Genomic DNA, 22,796 nt, shown 5'->3' on the forward strand with positions numbered 1-22,796 from the left:
TCCGTCAAGCAGCATAGTAGGACAAAAATATGCAAATTTTGTCACAATGTTTAACTGCTGCTTCCAAAAAAATTGAGAGAAAGGACAAATACATGGTAGAACATAGAGTTTATTTCTTTTTTGTCATCAAAAACATTACATATGTACATTAAGTGAAACTCCTACACTCAGTGTCATGAAAGTGCTATTAACGTAGAATCTTACAGTAAACAAACATGGTGGACACAATCACACAGTAACAACAAAAATCATAGCGACACATAAAAACCAACAATTCTGATGAGTGACTACAACAAAAACCCGGAGCTCAAACATGGTTAAATATTTTCTCTGATCTAGAACTGGAACTATTAGAATTTCATTCATGAACCACATGGACTCTGGGGGCAAAAAGGGGGCCAAATACAAATTAGAATTGAAGTGCTTGCAGTTTCTATCAGGTCCTACTGGGATCTGTTGTAATTCTACACAAAAAAAAAGACAAAAACAAGTTGTTATCAGATAATTACTGGATTTAGAGGGTTTTTTTTCCCCCTTGCACATTTAAAGAAAGATTAATTGGTGTCCTGTGTTGTCAGCTGCCAGCAGTCAACCTATTCCTCTCTCTGGTTAGGTGTTGCTGACAGCCTGGAAACATTAGACTGACTGTGATGAACTCGAAACAAGTATGGTTACAGTGGGGTGTCACACTCTGCGGTCTGAAGGCACTTTTAACTCGATGCAGACATCATTATCATGACAGCAATCACATGTTCAGTGACAAGTGTCTCTACAGAGAGAGACTCCAGAGGAGATGCCCTTGTAGTTTCATTCTTGCTCAATGTCAGGCCAAATCTAAAATGGTTTGTGTAAGTTACATTTTTTTCAAAAAGGTAGTTGTCAAGCTGTTGACCTAGTCAGTTGTTGTTTTTTTACAGTGATTTCTTTTTTTTCAAGAAAAAGTTTGACGTTTTGGGTTCTGAAATGTCGCCCAAGTCCTGCGCGCTGATTAGCTTAGCATCAAGGTGGAAGAAAGAAGCAGCAGCTAGCATTGTCCAATTATAAAATATGCTTAATATCACCTCTAAAAGATGTGTAATTTCATTTGTACAAAAAAAATGTAATTTTACAGGTGTGACACCTTTAGACAACCAGGTATTTGGTCTAATATGTATCCAGTCTTGATGCTAAGCTAACCTGCTGCTGCTCTTCGCTCAGCTAGTATTTCCAGAGTGTCAAACTTTTGCCTCAATGGTATCACAGAAAGGTAGTTGCCAGATTTATTTTTTAATTATATGCCAATTAGTTTTTAAGAACTAGCTTGACATTTTAGGAAATTAAATCAATGTCATCAGTCCTACATGCTGGCTAGTTTAGCTTAGCAAAAAGGCAGGAAACAGGAGGAGCAGCTAGCTTTATCCATTTAAAACTATATCAGTTACAGAGCTTATTCATATATTTGCAATTTGTACAAAAACACAAAGTGGTTGATGTCATTTTACAGGTGCCTTGACACAAAAATAGGGCATGTTTCCAGTGTCAGTGCTAAGCTAACAGCTGCTGTTCTTATCTCTGCTAGCATTCAAAAAATGTCAAACTATCCCATTAATGATGAGGGAAAAAAAAGACCAAAAAGTGACATAAATAAATCAGGACCGGGCACTCAAGGAGGTTTAAAAAATATATATTTAAAAGGCCTTTAATTCACTAGGCCAGAGAACACCTGCTATGAGCGCCTGCTCTTGAATTATTTATGCAATTTTTCCTCATAAATCATCTTCTGAGAGATACCGGCAGCACTTCTGCTACCTTTTCACTATCCCTTTAATTCCTCGCACCTTCTTCAGTGGTGGATAAAGATGAGGAAAAGTCTGAAGAGGTCCAAACTCGAGCAACACTTGTTATAGTGTAGGAAAAGAATACCAGCTGGGTGAAAAACTACCATGAGTCACTGCCACAACCCACAAGTGAGTCCCATGATAGCAAATGTTCCACATGTACCAAACACCACTTTTTCCTTTTGCTAATGAACCAGACTGTGTGTGTGTGTGTGTGTGTGTGTGTGTGTGTGTGTGTGTATGTGTGTCAGAAAGAGAGTGAGATTAATTTGCTCAGCTAGTGTAACATATCAGCTTTTGTTGGTGGTTTTCTCCAATTAAGACCTTTAGCTGATTTTTTTTTTAATTTTTATAGGAAGCAACAACTACTTTAGAGCTTTTAGATTTATAGACTAGGACCCAAAAAAAAAAAAATCACGGTTTCTTTTAGTGCAGTGATTTTTTTCCTTAAAGGGGATCATGCTGGCCTCAACAGCATAAGAACAACATGAAACAATCACAATTAAATAATTATTGGTGCAATCTTTGACGCTACTTCTGCTGTCACACAACAAATATATTAAAAAAAAGACCAGTCACTCTACAGCTATCACCAAGAAATGATATCTTACGTGTCACTATACATATTTCTACATCCTCTCTACAGTAGTGCTTTAAGTGTCCAGGGTGGCTTGTTATTTGGTGGAGCAGTTCTTGTCATTGAAGGGGTCTCAGATGGCTGCAAGTGGATTCACAGCCACTAGAGGGCGATGGTGCTTCTTCCTGGTGCTGGTTCTGCTCCTGTTCACTCTGGTCTGACAGAAAACTGGGGAACGTCTGTGCTCGGGGGATGAAAGTCATTGTCATGCTGGTTCCTGGGAGGAAGAGGAGGAGGGTGGGAGAAAGAGATGCACCTTTAAAAAGGAGGATCACGATACACCAAAGTTACTGTCTGATGGATAGACACATTCATGTCAGAGTGATGGCGAGAGTCTAACAGTCCCCTCGACACCTTCATTGAAATGAATCGGTCCAATTTGCTCCGCAGTTCATATTGGTTAACTGCAGCGAGACGCGGTAATGGATACTTGTGGTTGGAGGGCTGTTCTGTGCAACTGTGCGACCATTAATAATATATTAGAACAGAGAGAGAGAGAGGCCTGCTGATCCTGCACACGGAGATCCATCCTTCAGGAAGAGCGTCGACGTCAATACCCTTCATATGTTTCCGATCCCTTTTACAGAAGTGAGGATTTAATTGAAATGTGATTAAGGATTGATTGAATTAGCTTGACTAGAAGTGGCTTCCTTCCAGGGATCACACAGACACACACGGATGTTCTTCGGCTGCTTTCCTCACAAGTGCTTCATCGGCAAATATGAACTATTTACACTGCGTGGGAAAAAAAAAATCATGATCGAGAGAACACACGCACACGCGCCAGCAGTGTCAGTCATGGTGACACGCACAGCCAACTCTGCAAACGTGGAATATGAAACGTGACCTAGCTTGGCAAACAAGTGTGAGTGAGCAAGAGAGAGCGGGAGGAGTGTGGTTAAGGAGAGAAAGAAGAACGCTACATGCACAAATAAATAAAGGAAAGGAGGCCAAGCCAGGTTGCAGGTGAGACACACACACACACACACACACACACACACACACAGACCTTAAATAAAGAGAAATGAACTTTTCAAACAGCTCAGGCCAGAAAGAACACAACAGTGCAGGTTAGGACTAAATAAATAAATAAAACCAGGACACTTTCCCTTTGTACTTAAGAGATTGCTGATGTGCAACCAGGCATATCCTTTTCACATCTTTGCCAACACCAGCCCTCTCCTCAAGCTAGGGGCCAATTTGGAGGCAGAGGCAGGGCGCCCTGGGTAGAGGAGAGGGAGAGAACTCCTCGCTCATAAACAGCAGTTGTGTGATGCTAAACCCCAGAAGAAAACATGGATGTATATGAAGAGGGCGGCGGCGCCAGCTTCCCTCCTGCTCCTCACAGAAGCAGACAGTGATTTGTCGATGTCTTTTCACTACCAGGGAAGGTCGTGTCATCCTGTCTGACCTGGGGTGGCAGCTGCTGGGTCGGAGCAAACTGGACAAGCACATGCGCGCACATTGACAGGCACAATAGTAGGGCAGGACACACACAGCTATTCATGCATGCATATAGGCACACACACCTGTCAGCACCTTCCTTTCTAGCTGTGTGATAACCCAGATGGCGTTCTAGCAACAGCTGTAACCAGAGAAAGAGGCTTCCTGCGTTGCAGATTACGCAAGACGGCTGAAATCCAGTTTGTGTAGTAAACAAACAGAAAAAACCCTTCACTTTAGAGATTAGGTCAACTGAGTGAAAGATGGATTAAGAAGAAAAAAACTCCTTCCTCTGCACCCACAAGAGCAGTTGACCTCAGTTTTACCTGAATATTCAACGGGTTTCCCGTCGATGCATCTACATCTCCTCACGCCGCCTGTTGCAGCGGAGATAGCGTTATCATCCCCTCGCCCCCCTGCCTTTGATACTTGCTCCCTCTCTGGAAAATCCCCTGCTATCACTGCCGCCCCATCAAACTAGCAACATTACAATTGCTAATGCCGCAGCACTAAAGTATGGAGGCACAATGAAATGCAGCGAGAAAAAGAGAAAGAAAGAGGGAAGGAGGAGGTGTGAGCGTGAAATTGCAAACAAACAAAAAAAAAACAACATAAAAATGGACTCCACAAACAGACTCTTCCTTTCGTTTTGTTTCCAGTGTTCGAGTTGGTGACCGATCCAGATGAATTAGGAGCGTCGATCACAAATGCTTCAGGGAACCGCCGTGAAAGTGGAAGTGGAGTTCCTGCAGACTTAAATCACCCAGATAAAACTCAGAGAACTCATTTTCATAAAGCCAGATCCCTTAGATTCTTTAATAAAAAGAAATACATTTGACTATTATTACTTTCAATTATGGAAAAGGAGACTACTGGGAGGTATTGGAGACATTTCCAGCTAAAATAGAAAGCAGATGTGATATATTTAAAAAATACAGGAGTTACACTATTTCGCTTGCCAAGTCTCCCGTTAACTCTGGATAAGAAATAAACAAATAAGGTTCCTTAATGATTCCCCAGGACCCTCAGGGTGTTTGAAAGCAACCCGAGTATGACTCAGCAAATTGACTGTGCTGATTGGATATTCATCATGCGTGCAATGATGCAGCTGAGGAGTGGAGGCAGTCGGCCATGCTGCTCACAGACCTGCTTCCTTCCCTCAGCGCATCCCCATTGCTTCCTCACCCGGCACCACCATCAGCACTGCTGGGAAGCACGGCAGTCGCGGCCAAACCTCTCCTACTGGGAAGAATATATTTATGTCGTGTTCAATTTCCTTTTTGTTTGTGCGTTTACTTTTGTAAATAAGTGGTTTACTGATCCGTTTGCTGAGATAAATGGGTTTTTTCTTTCAAAATTGAAAATCTTAATATGTTTTTATACAGAATGGATTTCTGATGAAGATGAAAAATTAAAACATTCCGTCTGACATTGCAAATCTTGCCGCTCGGTGTGATTACTTCGACTAAGATGTAGTCAAGCCTGTGAAGATCACAGCGTGATCACAGAATTTGTACAGCATTCAGTATTTTAAGGGTATCGACAGAATTACTGCAGAACGACCCCAAAACTCTCGTTTCTCTACCTCTGAATTAATTTGTGTTGAGGAGTAAACACCAGACAAGAGAGCGAGTGAGACTGTGACATCACCCCGCCAGTTCAACCAGCTCGGGCTGCAACGAGCCAAACTGGCCCCCGGTGTGGCAACACTTCTCAGTAGCTGACACAAACAAGGCTCTCTGCAATATTTGGAAAGTGAAATGCAAAAAAAAAAACAAAAAAGAAAACGCCATGGTAACGCCGACAACACACAAAATCTAAAGCCCTGAAGGGTGAATCGCTTCTTAGCAGCTCGACTGGAAATGTTGAAGTTTGGACTCATTTTTGGCGAGAAAAAAAAAAAGGTATTTGTTTGTGATACATATATAAAAAGAACAAAATGCTTTATTCCAGGTACTCCAGCGCTACTGAGGGCTGATGAACGACAGCACAGCAGAGTCTGCAGAGGAGTGTGAAAGCTTCCACAGACTGAGCTCGTTCCATAGCCACCTCTCTGTTGACTGAGTGAAAACATGTTGATGTTTTACATTTAAAGCTTATCAGGCAACAATTAAATGATAATGGCAAAAAATATATAAATAAAAAAATCCAGCCTCGGCTTCTCAAAAGAATGATGACGTCAGAGTGACTTTCATCTCTGGCGTTCTGTATCAGCGAGAGCTGAAAGAGCCATAATCCTCAAATAAGTCTACTAATCAACTAATACCATGGACACGGCGTAATCTCATCAGCTCACTAATTACCTTTCTACCTCTGCTCTATATCTAGACACACACACACACACACACACACACTTTCATGAAGAGCACACAGTGATGGACACACATCCTCAAAAAAAGTAATCACCCTAAACTTTAACGATGGACTTTCTTCCTGCAAAGTGAATTCCTACAGCTTTGTGTGTGTGTGTGTGAGATTATTCCCACAACACAAGACCACACACACACACACACACCTCCAATAATGTAGTTTTGACTTGAAAACAGGGGATCGAATGTTTTGAAGCATTTATAATAAAGTTAAAATGTAAAAAATTTGACTATTTTGTTATCAGGCATCTACATGACTTGGAAGTTTTGTATTTTGATAAGAAAAACAGCTTTCAAAGATAGTAAATGGTCATGTGTTTTTGAGAATTACTTCAATAAAAATACTGCATTTCCTCATCCTCGCTCGCCCGCCCGCCACCGCTGACACAAGTTGGTCAGGAAATAGCAACAGTGTGCGTATGCTAATTAGTGACTGTACCTTGGTAACTGTAGAGATCTCCCACGCTGTTCTGACGCGTGATGTGCTGCCAGTAGGCGCTGCGTGGCAGGGAGATGGACTTTGTTAGCATCTCTCTGGAGTGGATCTGAAAACATACACATACACACACACACTAGTGAGAACAATTAATCTCTTCTGTCTGGGTGTGTGTGTCAGCAAACAAAAAGAACAGGTTTGGATCTAAAAGGCTTCGTTCTACTAAATGATTTCACTGGCAAATAATCAGAGGAAGTAAACATGCTCCCTTCCTCCTCCACATGCTACGCTGGGCAGTTCTGTGTAGCTCTTAGCAGTGATTTATGGAGCTGAGGGTAAAATGCTGCATTTGGAAATGTTCCCAAATGGTGGGGTCCGAGTGCACGGCCATATGGTCAAGGCTCATCAAACACTAGGCAGGCCTACATAAATAAAGAATACAGATGATAGCGGGGAAGAGGAGGGGGGGGGGCAGGAAGGAAGGTAGGAGGGAGGAAGGGATGGATGGATGGGTGTTGTGATGGAAGGAGGGAGCGGAGGCCCAGACTGTGGGGGGTCAGAGCCAACACTCGGGAGGAGAGACCGAGCAGCAGTACCTCCAGAGAGGTGTGCATTCATCAGTGCCATTCATCGCTTTCATGCAAAACAAAAAAAGGCGTCGTATGAACTAAAAGGTGTTTTTGCATTTGCACGTCTGACTTAAAAAAAAAGATCACGTTGACTTATTGAAAGCGCCCCATGATAAATCCAAATCGATTCATTTCTGAATAAACAGTGCCAACAACGGCACTCAAAAAATGTTCTTATGCAGTTCCTCCATTCTAAGGGACTTTTAGCCCTCATTTTTGTCTTACAGTCAGGCAGCAAACCCTGACGCTAGATTCAAGTCCTTTCTCCTGACCCACGTGCCTCTTAGGACATTAGGCTTTGCCAGGCTTTGTCTGCAAGACTAAATTGAGGGCTAAAACATGTTAGAATAAATTTGTGCACAAGAACATTTCATGACTGAGGCCAAACATTAGTACATTTCCGAGGTTAATACATCCTAGGACTCAATGTGGCCTCATTCATAAAATGTCTTGTAAAAATTGCATGAATGCTAATGAGGACTTTCGCCCTCATTTTAGTCTTGCAGAGGTGAATCCTGGTGGTTTTGTTTAAATCCTTGCTCATGACTTGTGTCACACCTGTAACGTTAGTCTTTGTAGGCTTTGATTCCTGTCTGAAAGACTGAATTAAGGACTAAAAAAAAAAAAGAAGTCACACTTAAGATGTCATGATTGAGGGCCATGATCAGTAGTTGAAAGATTGGAAGAACAAACAGACTCACTGGTGGCTCATTCATGAAACACTGTTATTCATAAATCCATTCACTTTTTTAGCCCTCATTTTAGTCTTACAGACCAGTAACTGCCAATAGATGTAATAAACTAGGAGTAACAAATGGCTGTCAGGCTTCTCTTCCCGCCTGTAAGTCTAAATGGAGGGTTATGAACAAAGTGTGTGTATTTTATGAATGAGGCCCACCGAGAGCGACCCGAAAGTGAAACGGACCTGGGAGCTCTTCTCCATCTCCTCCATCATCCTCTCATGCTGCTGGGCAATAGCCAGGGTGGCTGAGTGGACCCGCTGGTAGATCATCTCACCCTCCCGCGTCTGGAACGTGAACAAACCCTCTCCCGTGTCACACATCCTGCGCCAGGGACACACACACACACACACACACAAAAAGAGAAATACACACTTTGATGGGGGCTCACTCTTGGATTGCTGATTTACAAATATGTACGCTTGAATGTGCACTTACAGGGAGGTACACAGATAACAGCTCCAATTCACATATTTGCCTGAGTAGATAGAGTACACAAACAAACACACACATTTACTCCCGTCAAACCAGTGCCTGAAGGGCTTTGCAGCGAGTGCTGACATCTGGGGAGGTTTTTTTTTTTTTTGAATATCCAAAGTTGCTTTGTTGAGGTTTCTAGGACATTTTTTGAAGTTTTGCAGACACATCAGCCTAACACACGCACTTCCACATCACATCAGCACACACACCTTCCTGACTCAAAGGTGAACCAGGTGGAGTCTCGGCCGTATCTGCGGAGAGAGCTGAGCGGCCACATGACCAGTTTGAGGCGAGCGTTGTGAATATCCCACAGGTAGATGTTTTCATGGGTGATCTGCATGGTGCACTCGCCGTAGATGTCCAGGTTGGGGGTTGGCATCAGGTACACGTTGAAACGTTCTGAAAAGATTCACAATTTTCAGAATGTTGGCTCACAATGGTCAAAATAAACGAAGGAACATTAATGCTAGTTAATGCTTTGTTACATGTAAGAGTGTGGAACAAGCCTGACTTGAGCATAATTAAACATTTCATGCTCTTTGTGACCCTAATTTTAAAGCTGTTGACATGAATCCCTTAACGCCTCAAAATGTCAGCCCCCGCATTGCTCAGGTTCTCCATCCACCGCTGCTGTAGTTAACTATTAACTAACTGTTAACTAAGCATCAGCTGTTATCAATCCAACCTTATTGTTAAACGTTACCAGTCAAGTGGCCAGACAAAAAAAAAAAAATGCTGGTCTTGTAATACCACTTTCTACCTCCAGGGGACAGTTTACATTTACTGATGGTTAGTATTCTGCATGTTATTTTATCACTTTCAGCGGAAACTACATTCAAGTGTAATTTTTACTTAAAAAAATGAAATCCCACGTCTTTTTTAATCCGTCCAATTGTGCTACGAGACTAATTTTGGACGCTTGTTTTTCAGAGATTTCCTCCTTTCTGTTCTAATGAGGCTGAGTGGAATTTAGTTTGTGACGCTCACAGTTTCAGGCGGATGCTTTAATAAAATTCACAGCATCTCTCTGCCTCCGTTACTTTGAATTATTTACAGAATGAGTTCTAAGGAGCTTTAGTGAAAAGGAGAGCTTTGGAAAAAGAAATTCAAGGCTTTGCATGGATCCTTTTAGATTCCTGTCTACAAATCTTTATTTGCATGAAAGAACTCTTAAGTGAAGAGTTTGTCATTTTCAAAACAAAAAACAAAAAAAGTCTGCTTTTGAACTTTCTTGCCAAGAATTGGATGAGAGCTAGTGGGGCTTTGTCCACAGCAAAACACCTGCCAGCTGAGCTAAGTTGTCTCCTGCCTGTGGTGTTTTGGTGTAGAGATTACAGCGGTATCAATTTTCTCATCTAACTCACAGCAAGAAAGCAAAATAGAAGCACTTCCCGAAAGGTCAGAAGCTTTACAGATTATTAAAAGATTCCATATCTCACCTCCATTATCAATTCAAGTGATTCTAGCATGAATCCTCAACAAGTAAACAAAAGTGTGACTCATATCAGCTTCATTCACGAATGAAAAAAAACATTTCATTTACAAAAACAAATTATGAATACAAAAAAAAAAAAAAAACCCTCAAAGCAAAATGGTTTAGAGATGCAGCTTTGTTGAAATCCTAAAAGGGGGTGGTGGTGGGGGGGGGGGGGTTACATGAGAGCCTGATTAAGAGAAAGGATCATCAAATGAAGGATTAGTCTTCACTCTGGTACGTAAATCTGAGATGTGGCGTGTTTGGGGGATAGGCAGATTAGTATGGATGTAATTCTTGAAGCTGGGGGCAGGAAAGTACAGCTGGAGTCCAACAAATACATCAAAATATTATAATCTTGCAAAATACAATGTCTCGGTGTATATATACGAGTAGTAATATAATATTTTCTTCATATTCAGGGTGTTTATCCAATGTAGATTAAAATAAATACATCACCCAATAATTTATGGACTTTACTCAAAAATAAGCATTTTCAATCTTCCTGCAGTACTTCCTAGACTTCAGAATGCACAGCTAGCCAAGCATGTGTAGCTTGAAGCTCATGGTGACTGGAGGCTAACATGTCATGATAGCGCTTACTAATACCCCTGACTTTGCGCTAAGTTTGACCCACACCAGTTAGCTTATCGATCCAGTCACAGGTAAGGGATGGAAAGTCCAGGTCAGTCAGCTTTTTGGCTAAAAGAGTTCCTTACTGACCACCCACAGACAGGCTGGAAGAACTGAGGGGTCCCATCTACACTAACACTCAACACAGCCTCCCCCAGGGCTGTGTGCTGGGCCCCTTCATGTATGCCTCATACACACGACTGTGTCCCTTCCCACCACTCAAACATCGTTGTCTCATTCAGTGACGACAGTGGTGGGCCTGATTGCAGGAAGTGTTGAAACAGCATACGGGGGGGAGGTCCAGAGGCATGATGTTCTACAAACAACGTCAAGCTGAACACCATCAAAACCAAGGAGATGGTCATAGACTTCAGGAGGGTGGGAGGAAGCCATGCCCCACTACAGATCAGCAGCTCCTACACACTCCTTCAGGTTCCTAGGGGTGCCCGTTTTGACGACCTAAAATCATCCACCATCACACTGGCAGTGGTCAAAACAGCCCAGCAGTGGCTGCACTTTAAGACTGCTGAGGAAGTTCCACCTGGAGGCCAGCCTGCTGAGGACCTTCTACCAGACTACAGCTGAAAGCATCTTGACATACTGCTTCACCGTGTGATTTGCTAGCTATACAGCTGGGGACAGGGTGGCACGGTGCTGCAGTGGTCAGCACTGTCACCTCACAGCAAGAAGGTTCCGGGTTCAAGCCCCGGCTCCAGCACGGGATCTTTCTGTGTGGAGTCTGCATGTTCTCCCTGTCCCTGTGTGGGTTCTCTCTGGTACTCCAGCTTCCTCCCACAGTCCAAAGACATCAAGAGGGGACGAGGCTGATTGATACTCTAAATTGACCGTAGGTGTGACTGAGTGTGAATGGTTGTCTGTCTCTATGTGTTGGCTCTGTGATGGACTGGTGACCTGTCCAGGGTGAACCCCGCCTCTCACCCGAAAGCTGCTGGGGTAGGCTCCAGCCCCCCCCGAACAGGATAAGCAGTAGAAAATGGATGGATGGATGTACAGCTGGGGACAAGCAGCTCAGATCATCGGTTGCCCTCCCAGGAAGACACTGCCACCTCTCACAGCCTCAGCAGAGCAAAGAAAATCTTTTCAGATCACTCGCTTCCAGGCCAGGGTCTCTTCTGCTTCCTACCCTCTGGCCAAAGATACAGAAGCCACAGGTGCTGGACAAACCACCTCAAAAACAGTTTTTACCTGTGGGTGATCAGACCCTTAAACGCACAAGTGACCCCCACGGGTTCTAAATCCAAGGGCAATCAGTCTACCACAGTACAGCAGCTTGTACTCTTCTGCTCGTGATGTGCGAGTCATCCAAGTGCAATATTCCTGTACATATCACTGAAACACTAATTTCTGATATATTTGCTTACATTTTTTTTATTTCTCTTCTATTTCTCTATTCTAGAAGTGTCTTTATTCTTGCACTGGAGGGGGAGTGCTCTCTCTAATTTTGTTGTATGCTTCAATGTACAATGACAGTTCATTCTATTTCTGGATTATTGAGCAGTCGGCTGGATAAAGACGACGTGGATTATACTGGATGATGCACTTGAGTTTGGACAGTTTTGCTCCTTGTTAGCTGCCATTAGCTTCAGGCTAAATGTACATGGCTGGCCCTTTCTGCATTCTGGAGTCACAAAAAAAAACAATTTATACAGGAGGAATTAAACATTTGTGTGGCCTTACTTGTGAGTACCTGAGGGTAAAATACACGTTTTAACGTATCATTTAAGGATTTGTTCTGCTAATTTCCTGGGAAGTTTTTCTTCAGTTAATAAACATCTGTATTCATCTGACACGAGCTCTTTTACTCCTCATTATTTGAGATGTTCTTAACATGTAGTTTGAGTTATCTCCCATTATATATAAACCTATGTGACCAAAAAAAGAAGGAGAAGTCCCCTTTAACTCAGGCAGACGGAGCGAGAGAGAGGTTTCTCCATAATCTAAATGAGTTCTTCCTAATTACGCTTAATGAGTCAAAATAAGCCATGTGTCTACAGTGGATGGAACATGGCAATGTCATAGTGCGGCGTATTTTTAGAGACAGTGAAAATGAACTCTGATCTAATTATCTGCCCCTGCTGTTTGGGGAGGGCTGCTAATTGAAACCTCTTGATTCATTCGCTCATAGCGGCAGCAGAGAGGCTCTGGCTTTGTTATCTGCATCACACACACACACACACACACACACACACACAACTGCAACTTCTGCCTGAACACCAAACAGCGGGGAATTGTGTTGTCACACTCCACCGCGCAGTCAAAAACGTGCGTTTTGATATTGTAAATAAATGAGACCAAGCTGTGTTGGAGAAGATTTCATTTTGAGTTGAAAATGAAATGAAATGATGTCAGATTCTTTTCAATCGCTCGCCCTTTTAGAACTTTAAACTTCTCTCCTTTGCCTGTTGCCTTTTCGATTTCCTCCGCGAGTTTACAAACTACACATAAAACAAGCCGCACTGTGATAGCAGCACCCTGCTGGCTCCCTCCCTTTTCCATTTCCATTTCCTGTGCGAGGAATATGTGGGGAAGCACATTTATTTCACATGGCTTTAGAAGCCATAATCTCATCCATCTCTGTGACAAGCTTCATTATGAGGGAAGCCAGTGATGCACAGCACTTCTCATTAGGCCTGGAACAGAGCCCCGACCACAGCCTGTGACCTGTGTTCCAACTCACACACACAAAAAGGTTCCCTCTGACACACACATTTAAACATACTCCTGAAGTTGAACCAACATAATGCAAAAGATTGTTACGGGGGGACTTGGGATCAGGTATTGACAAAAAAAAAACGAGCCTTATTAGCAAGGCCTAATTGGACAGTGGCTGTTCTGCTCCCCTAACCCTCTGAAGACTGACTTGCATTAACACATACACACACACGGGCCTGGACTGCTTGGTGGCAGGCTGAGTGAGGGAGATTGACCCTGGATGGCTGTCTGTGTTAGCAGGGACTAATTGGGCACTCACCGTTCTGCTCCCGCTGCACCCCCGCTGCTAACAGGTCTGGTTCTCCCAGGCTGATGTCGTTGAGACGGCTGCCCAGGCACTCCACGCACAGCAGCTTACACCATTCCTCTGCATCCAGCTCTGCATGTAGCCACACAGCAGCACAGCGTCAAACACACACACACACACACACACAGCTCTGAGTCATAATAAAGCACACTGTCTAGATTATACTACCACAGCTAGCCCTGCTTTATTGTGTTTACACATGCATGTACATATTCACATAAATCACCCATGGAATTTAAGAATAAAATCCTGCATGTAGAGGACATGGAACCGCAAGCAAGGGGGCGGGGGGGATCAATCTGATCGATTCAGCGCGGATTAAAAGAGGCAGTGGGCTCAGTAACAGCTAACGACAGATGACTCCTTGGTTCTCCTTCGCCGATACAGCGTTGCAGGGCTGAACAACATAAGTAGCTCTGTTGAGGCAATACACCTCCAGTCACAAACTAGTGATCATTTATTCAAGCTGTCAATGGGTTGTTTCCTAAATTGAAGGAGGGCTTCAGGCTCGTTAATTGGAAAGGAAACGCGAGGAGGAAACAGAATACAGGCCAGTTAGAAAGAATGAGAATGGTTAAAAGGGGATAGTTCCACATTTGGGACAGAACTGGCAGATGGACAAAACTCAAGCACGGAAGAAAAAAGACTGGAAACAAGAGAGCTGGCAAAATTCAAATGCTTTTTTGGGACATTCAGAATTGAAGGAGGGCTGCGGAATTATTCTGAAATTTTGGAGCAATATTTGTTCAAAGTCCAACTGATTCTACAGACTTTGCTTTCCACCAAAAAAACAAAACCAAAACAAAAAACACTATTTTGACACTTCCAATTCTGAAACAGGTCACTCTTTGATGTCAAAAATCACAATTGTAAGATCAGTCAAAAAAAAAAAACCAAAACCCTACCATTTGATTTTTAAAAAAATGTTCAGCTTATACTGAAGCATTAAAAACTACAAATCAGGGTTTCATGCGAGGTTAAGCTAACCCGGCTGCTAGGAAATGCTTCATATTCACCATAAAAAACATACATAAAATCAGTGAAATGTGATTTTTCTCCTTCCTCCTCACTCTTTCAACAGCTTGTATGTTTCCCAGGCCGGTTTGAATAAGTGTATGCTTGCAGTCTCTGGAGGAATAAAAATATCCCTTCAAAGTTTAAATATTGCAGATCTGCACTGAATCAGGACAATTGATTCTTTCACAATAAGTAGAGAACTTTCCAAAGCTTGCACATTTATGGGGAACCGTATTTCTTAAGAGTTAATTTTTAATTGTAGGCTGAGTGGAGACGAATAATTTCACTAATCTAATCTGCAAGTCTGTTTGTGAATATCAAAATCACCTCCTGCTGAGTTAAAAAATAAAAAAACAGAATAAAAAAAACAGAAAGATGTTTACCGAGGAGAAGATTTCCAATTGTCTCATGTGAGCTTTTGGTGGAAGTTACCCAAGTATGAAATGAGGCAAACGCTACAGTTGTTTATCTTTGTGAAGCTCCTTTACTCTGAGCCCTGTGGAATTCTGGGATATATAACTCTGGTCAGTGGTGTGTACACTGACGGAGTGCAAGAACGTCCGTGTGTATTAATCAAAGGGTAACATGCCTGTGTAATGTGCATTTGTTGGTGTTTTGGGTTCATTCATGGCTGATATAGAAACTCGGCTTGTGTTTTGGATCAACGTTGGGGTTGCAGGGTGAAGGAGAGGCCTATTCCTGCCTGGAGCGCTACATTTACAGACATCACAAAGCAGAAATACCAGATACACACACACACATACACGTTAAGTAAGCAGCAGCTCTACGCCTCCACACATTCAAGCCTTTTACAGTTACTACGGCCTGTTAGAGCCTCTAAACTCCTACACTTTTAAGGCCAATGTGTGGAAAATCGGCTAAACAAACACTTATCAGCACGGAAGCAGCCGTGCTTGCCTATATGCCATGCATGAGGAAATATGGTCAGAGGATGTGAGTCTCTAGAAGTGTAGGTGTACGTTGGTGATGAAATACAATGGCGTGTGAGAGGATGAAAGACAAAAACAAAAAAAGCAGCATGTGGTATAACTGAGAAATCAATCCTTTGTTTAAAAACTGTAGGTATACAGTCGTATGTAGTAGTGTCTTCAGGCGGTATCATCTCCGTTCAATCTGCAGGTCATAATCATCCCTCTTTATGGTAAATACGTGGCAGAAGTTCACAACTGTCAGAAAGATCTAAGATGCGCTTTGGTGTTTCGCTCGGTTCCTTGTTACACTGACAGCACGGAGCAGCTCGGGCGGAGGCACCAGAAGGTTATTCTAAATATAAAAAAAAAATAAAAAATATTGAGAAATCTTCCTAATGATTCTCTTTTCCCCTGTCACACAACATATTTGTATTAAAATCCTTCAAATAGGTTGGCAGCTTCTTTTGCCGCTTGCCAGGTTGACACTGCTCTGCGGAGGAAAAAGCAGAACGTCGTATTAGCGTCTGAATGTAACCTAACCAGCTAACTCCAGTTCACATTTTATAATTTGTTTATACTCTCTCCTTGACAACTGCGACTTAAAAATAATTCTAATGAAAAAATACAACTAAGGGGCACTCACAAGGCAATGTGATGTTAGTAATCTTGCTGACAGGCAGGCGCTGGAGGACCTCAACCAAACTCAATATAAAAATATGCCATTTTTAGCTACTGTACTGTATGTTAAATGGATCTACCCCGAAACTTAATGGGTTCTTTCCTTGGCTCATGCTACGCCTCTCTATCAAGTATGATTCGGCCTCAACATTTTTATATAAATCCTGCTACGGGAAAAAAAAGAGGAAAAAAAAAAACACACCTTCAGCTTGGCTTCCCACATTCTAAAATCCTTTAATTTATCAAACTGTTTTAATTGCTTTTATCCTTAGATTCTATTTTAACCAAAGTACACCGTGATAATGACCTGATGCCTCTGAATGCTTTGTTTTATGCCCGTGTGTGAGTTGTAGTTCATTCTGCTCTCATCCCATCTCATTTGTACAAGCTTTTGAAGAACATTTGGCTGACTGAAGTTTTGAACGTGCTGTAGAAATAAATCTGAACATGAAAAGTGGCAAACTATTCTTCATATATGTGACCGTTGAAATAAATTTATGACAAATATAAGGGGTGAAAATGAGAAGTGAAGGACTGTGGGAGGTCAGTGGCTGTACAGAGGGGTAAAACTGAACAGGAGCCAAACAAGGAGACACTTAAATGTCAATAACTGTGTGTGAGGGTTCATTGCTACTCCATCCATCAGGTGTTATCAGGTGGGATCTTCACTCTTCCAGATACATTCGCACCAACAGAACACACCCACTTCAGGAGCCTCCATGGTTTGCTGTTCACGTAATAGAAGCAATCTATATTTTAACAGTCATTTATTGGGTTGGAACACACTGCAATTGATGCTTAGTATTTATTCACACCTGTTATATTCTAATCATTTTGGAGCAGATCCCCTTCCTTCTTGATACAGCGGCAAATGAGCCGATTCTCCCCTTCCTCTTTTTTCTTCACGTCATCGCCTCTTTCCATCGCTGCTACGCCAAACGGAGAGAAAAGTGCTGACCTGATTCGCAGGAAAAGGTCTTCGATGTGTCGTCGCAGAAGATAATGGCCACGGCGTGCTTTTTTGTCTCCCGTGGCATCCTGGTGATGTTCTTGACATTGTGGAGCTCCGTGATCTGAGGAGAGAGCAGCAGCGGCGGCGGCACGTTACCTTGGGTGACCACTACTCTGCTGACAGTGCAACTGTAGTTAGCGGCATAAATTACAGGATGAATAAATAATAGCAGTGTTTCCTGCTAATTACAAAAAGCTATTTTCAAAAAGCCAGGAATCATATCGGCTGTCAAGCTTGTTGCACCTCGCTACCCACTTCAGTGTAGTGCAGGAAGGGAGGGGGTTGTAATGTATTGCTACTTATCTTAAAAGCACTTTATGAATAAATGCGACTTCATATACTGTGCATCCGCTCTTCAAGTACCTCCTCAAGTCACTCCTTTTCCAGTCAATAAGAGAAGAGGGCAATCAAAAGCATCTAAAGTCATTTCACCCAGAGATTGAACGAAGGGGGGGGGGGGGGGAGATTACATTTAACTGAATATCAGCTGCATTTACAGGCCATTTTGTTCGACGGTCTTCTGTGTTCACTCTGGCTGCAAGATAAGGCCCATTACATTATTGTAGTCCATTGTGTGCTAACTGTGGGCTCTTTGCCAGACTGTTGGGAATGAATTAGCTGGGCTCACTGCCCGTATAGTAAAGCCTGACTGTTAAAGATTAAGAGAGTGGACCTTATAACACTGACAACATATGTGGCCCCGCAGAATTCTTTGTTCGATAACATTATGTGTTATAAATTTCACTTCAAATATCTCGAAGAGTAAAAGAAGGTGGCAAGTTGATATTGAAAGGGAGAATGATAGTTTTCATTTCTGAGACCGCTAAGAGATAGTATCTAAATATTGTGATTTTTTTTTTTTTGCTGAAAGAAGCAGTATTTGTCCCGACGCTGACACAAAGTCAGCATAAAAAGTGGAAGTTTCAGTGCTGTGAATCCCACCATCCTCACACCTCTTTCTCTCCCCCTCTCTCTCCCCATTTGAGCGGCATGTTTTCGTCTTTTATGTGTGTTTGTCATAGCGTATGAGGGGAAGAGATTTGGGAGCATTTCCCTGCCCGAGGCATTCCGAGTCCGAGCAAAAGTGAATCATTTGTGATAATACCTATTACTCATCTCCTCCTCATCCTTCTTTCATCTTAAAAAGGTGTTAAGTTAAATCTCATATTGGAGTGATCCACTTTTTTGGGGCTTCACGGGTTATTTACTCACCCATCTGCATTCTGTGCACATTTCTCTCTTTTTTTGGGCTTTAAATAGGAGGAGGAGGAACTCAGGAGAGACACAAAAACAAAGACACAAAAACAACTTTGCAGAGGGCTAAAAATACAGCAGGAATTATTCAGGAATTGTTGTACTGTTTGGACCCGTGGTGCTCCTCAGATGGAGAAAAAGAGGTGCAGAGAGAGAAAGAGGTGCAGAGAGAGAAAGTAAGAGAGAGAGAAAGAAAGAAAGAGAGAGAGAAAGAAAGCCAATTCCCTTTGTGTTGATTCTGTAAATCAGCCACCAGTGCAGCCTATTTCCTCCCAAATCACTGCAGCGTTGAATGAAGCCCTCAGACAGGCCCTTTCTTGATCTTTGTGGCGATGCATTACCAGGTGCACTGGTGCATGTGTGCACTCATCGCTCACACTCCCACGCCGGGTGTATGAGATGCCTCAGAGGGGTTGCAGCCACACAGGACGCCCCTCCACCCCACCCACAGTCCGTGTGACAGCATGATGTAGTAGAGCCTTCATTCAGGATGCACGACTGGTACTGTTGCTACGAGGGGATGCTAACTCGTTGCCAACTCGTGTGTCTTCTAAGGAAATCTCCCCCAACCTGATTCATAGATAGTAGCTCTCAAACACACAGTCCTCCATCATCTGCTGTTATCTCCTCTCATTACTATAAAACACTGTTCACGGTCGAACTCCTTACCACCATCTCCTCTCACCATGATAATGAGCCATAATTGGACCATTTCAAAGGGCTTAAGAGGTGGGGAGAGAGATATTATATTCTGAATTATTACTTTCAAAAAGGAAGGGAAAAGGCCCTGGAGGAGAGGATAAAGTTGCAAAATGTGTCTTAATGGATTCTTAACTCCATCATATGTAGCTAATGGACATGACTTTACATAAAAAAGATAAGAATGTTCTTTGAGAGTGGGTAGTGCAGCTTACAATGTACAAAAAAAAAAAAAGCACCTACATTGAGAAAGTACTGGAAGTTTCAGGAGAACTAAAGCTTGAGCAGCATTCTCTTTTTTTTTTTTTTAGTGGGTGGCCATCAGCAGATTTTATCAGTTGATGTTCATTAATTCAGGCAATTGCAAAATAAAACTTTTGGCTGTAAAAGTGCTTTGCATGCATTTCGATTGGGCTTTTACCCCAGGAAGGTGAAACACCAGGTTTAATTCACTTTCGTCTCCAAAAGAAAAACAGTCGAACTCTGAGATACAGTCCTCTGGGGACCATGACTTATCAGAGGAAATTCTCTGCACAGGTCTTAGGGGAAAAAAATAAAAAAAAAGTTTCTCAGATGCAGCATATTTCTAACAATTTGTGATACCTGAATGTTACCACAAAAAAAAAAAAAAAAAAATCACACTAATAATACTGGGAGAAAAACATTTGCCATTTCTGATACCTCACTGTTAGTAATACGAATGTTTGATCACTTATCTAAGTCACCAAAACATACATATCCATTAAAGTATCGCGCTAAACGTCATAACGGTGGTGAAACGGAGCGCAGGCTCCTCGGCAGGAAAAATGAGATCTGGAGAAATCAGAATTTCACCAAATCCGTCCACTGTTAGTCATATGTTGTTCATTTTTATAACCTGATGCCTGAAACCACAGCGCGATTCCTGCAAATATTCATTTTGGTCTGAGCTTTTATCAAAAAAACCATAGACAAGAATTTATTAAAAAAAATTAACTTATTTGCATCTGATCATGACACGACCAGAAGCGTGTTTGTGATCCATGGCAACTGTACTTTCACTATGAAGCACTCTGAAACCTTCTGTTTGCATAAGTGAAAACTGTTGGATTTCATACATAGTCATTTTTGTGAAATCCCATTCCCAGTCAAAATCAGTCAAGCACTTAGCCCAAAAACTCTCAGTATTAAATAGTATTCAACCGACCCACTTCATTCAGAGTGTAGAATAAATTATGTTTAACCCTTCATAGTCTTGGGACAATTTAGGAACAACGGTAAATGTTAAAAGTACACTTCAACTCACAAAATAACCTGAGAATATTTCACACAATATGATGTGTGCAATAGTACTACGGTAATGTAATTTTTGCTAAAAAAAAAAAAAAAAAAATTCAAAAAGTACAATTTAGTTTTTTAATCAAATAAATATTTTTTTAATGTTTCCCCAGAAGTCTAAATCTCAGGACATGGATCCAGACATGGGAAACTACACAACGCTGCATTCAGGAAGGTGAAGGCAAAAAAAAGGGGGGGGGGGGCCTTTAAGAGTGCAAAAGGTGACACGGCAATGAAACCTCCTGCAGCCACCAAACTGAAGCCATCAGAATGATAAATGAACACAAAGAAACGGTCCCTAAACAAAACTAAAGTGGAAACCACTGGACTTTTGAGGGTAAAAGGAACAAAGACCAACAACAAAAATCACTTGCAACACATTGGGTTTCTATTCAATACACACAGACACGCAACGCAGAACGCCAACTAAAGGTGTTGACCCTCTGGTATCACACACACACACACAAGTGAGCCAATCAGGCAGCCTCCCTTTATAGCCTCAGCCAGGCTGATTGCCCACAGCTGAGGGCTGATTGTCAGCCGCTAAGGGGACTCTGCAGGTGTAGTCAGTGCTCCCTGATCAGCCAGTACCTGTACTACAGTAAGTACCTGTGGCTGCACTGTTGGTGCTTTTGTGTCCCACCATGACACTTGTGAAAATAATTTTCTAGGTAGTTAAATGAGCTTTTCTGTGTGCTTAGGGGTTTTGTTCCAGGCAAATTAAGACGTTGCCTCTGACCCCCGGAAAATATTACTGCAACTTTCACTCTTATATAAGAGATTTTAATGGGGGCTTGATTTGATTTGACAATCATGGAGAGTTAACAATTACAATGTGCTCACGATCGGCCGTTTGACAGAGATCATTTACATGGTGAGTTAGTGAACATGCTTTCTGTTGCAGAAAATCCCACAATTAGCTGCTCCAATCTGTCCTATATGTACCTCCATAAATACACACAAAGTAAACACAACAAACGTGTAGCTCCCTCCGCTTATGCCATATGGTCTTGTAAAACAAACAGAAAGCATCATGGACGAGTCGGAGTTAAGTCTGTTTATGCTAATTTAGCATTAGCTCGTTTGTAGAAGCGGCAGCATGAACATTTTTGCAGCACTTTAGCAGTTGTGGGGGTCCCTGACAGGCTGGAAAACTGAACAACATCGAGTCCAGGTCAATCAAATCTGATGCTTGTCTGTTAAGTTACACACAGCAATAGTTTAGAAAGAACTGTGGCACTGAAGTTGTAGTAATCTCGAAAATATTCTTAACCATAATTAAGAACTTAAGAATCGTTATAAAAAAAAATCAGGTTATTGTATTTCTGCCATTTCTCTCAAACCTAAGATTTACTGAAAAATGGCAAAAACGATCCAGTCACTAATCAATCTGCTTAAGTAGATGCAGTATTAAATGAGAGCAAGTGATTGGAATTTAATGTATAATATGACATAGTGTAACAGCCAGGTGTGTTCACCTTGTGGAAGCTCCTGAAGTAGGCCGCCTTCTCGTCTGGATACTTCTCTAACCGTCGCGGTCCTTTACTGGAGGCTTTCTTGAACACCAGCCAACACCTCCGGAAGATCTGATAACAGAAACAGAAAGACGATTCCCTGGGGTAAACTCTCGATTCACCTTTGATTTACATCCCAATCCTCACTTATCAGGCACTTAAACTCATGACTGAAAGGGTGACTTTTGCTGCTACAAGACTCACTATCACCTCTTGAGATACAAAGTGGCATTACAGAGAAGGAGCAGACTATTTTTCAAAGTTACAAACTGTACCTTTAAACTATATACAAACAGAATAGTTGGACCAATTGTTTGCTTTCCCATAGAACTTTTAATGGATGAAAATTTGGTTTTAAAAAGGACGAGAGTAATTGGCAGGATATTAGCCATCAGTAAAACTGAGTGCTAAGCTTTGAATATTAAAACCCCATGATGTGATGAAGGGAACATTAAAACAAAAAAGTAAATGAGGAAAAGAGATATGTCATTTGCAAAGGAAATAGGGTATGAAAATGTATTGATTTAATCACACAAGGTTATTTGTTTGTTTGTTTATTGATTAATATCCAAAATTCTGAACAATTACTTGATTCATTCATCTTGTAAATTCTAAGTGCATTGAGTAGTTTATCTATAATTAGGCCTATCATATGAAACTACAGGAACTTAACAG

General features: G+C 42.0%; 1 protein-coding gene across 3 annotated transcripts in view; it reads right to left on the minus strand.

The window, feature by feature from the left end:
- Window positions 1–853: 853 nt before the first annotated feature.
- dok6 (docking protein 6) overlaps window positions 854–22,796 on the minus strand; it is a 46,396-nt gene continuing 24,453 nt past the window's right edge. For all 3 annotated transcript variants that reach the window (XM_086192151.1, XM_086192153.1, XM_086192152.1), the window contains 7 exons: window positions 22,086–22,193; window positions 17,284–17,398; window positions 13,651–13,770; window positions 8,761–8,950; window positions 8,257–8,395; window positions 6,706–6,811; window positions 854–2,671 (listed from right to left, as the gene is read on the minus strand). In XM_086192151.1, the coding sequence (XP_086048277.1) occupies window positions 2,514–2,671; window positions 6,706–6,811; window positions 8,257–8,395; window positions 8,761–8,950; window positions 13,651–13,770; window positions 17,284–17,398; window positions 22,086–22,193 (936 nt within the window). In that variant the 3' untranslated portion in view covers window positions 854–2,513. The remainder of the gene's footprint in view (window positions 2,672–6,705; window positions 6,812–8,256; window positions 8,396–8,760; window positions 8,951–13,650; window positions 13,771–17,283; window positions 17,399–22,085; window positions 22,194–22,796) is intronic.

The sequence above is a fragment of the Aulostomus chinensis genome, chromosome 21 (genome assembly GCF_037954235.1).
Source record: "Aulostomus chinensis isolate RoL2024-O1b breed Wild chromosome 21, RoL_Achi_v1.0, whole genome shotgun sequence".
Lineage (NCBI taxonomy): Eukaryota > Metazoa > Chordata > Actinopteri > Syngnathiformes > Aulostomidae > Aulostomus > Aulostomus chinensis.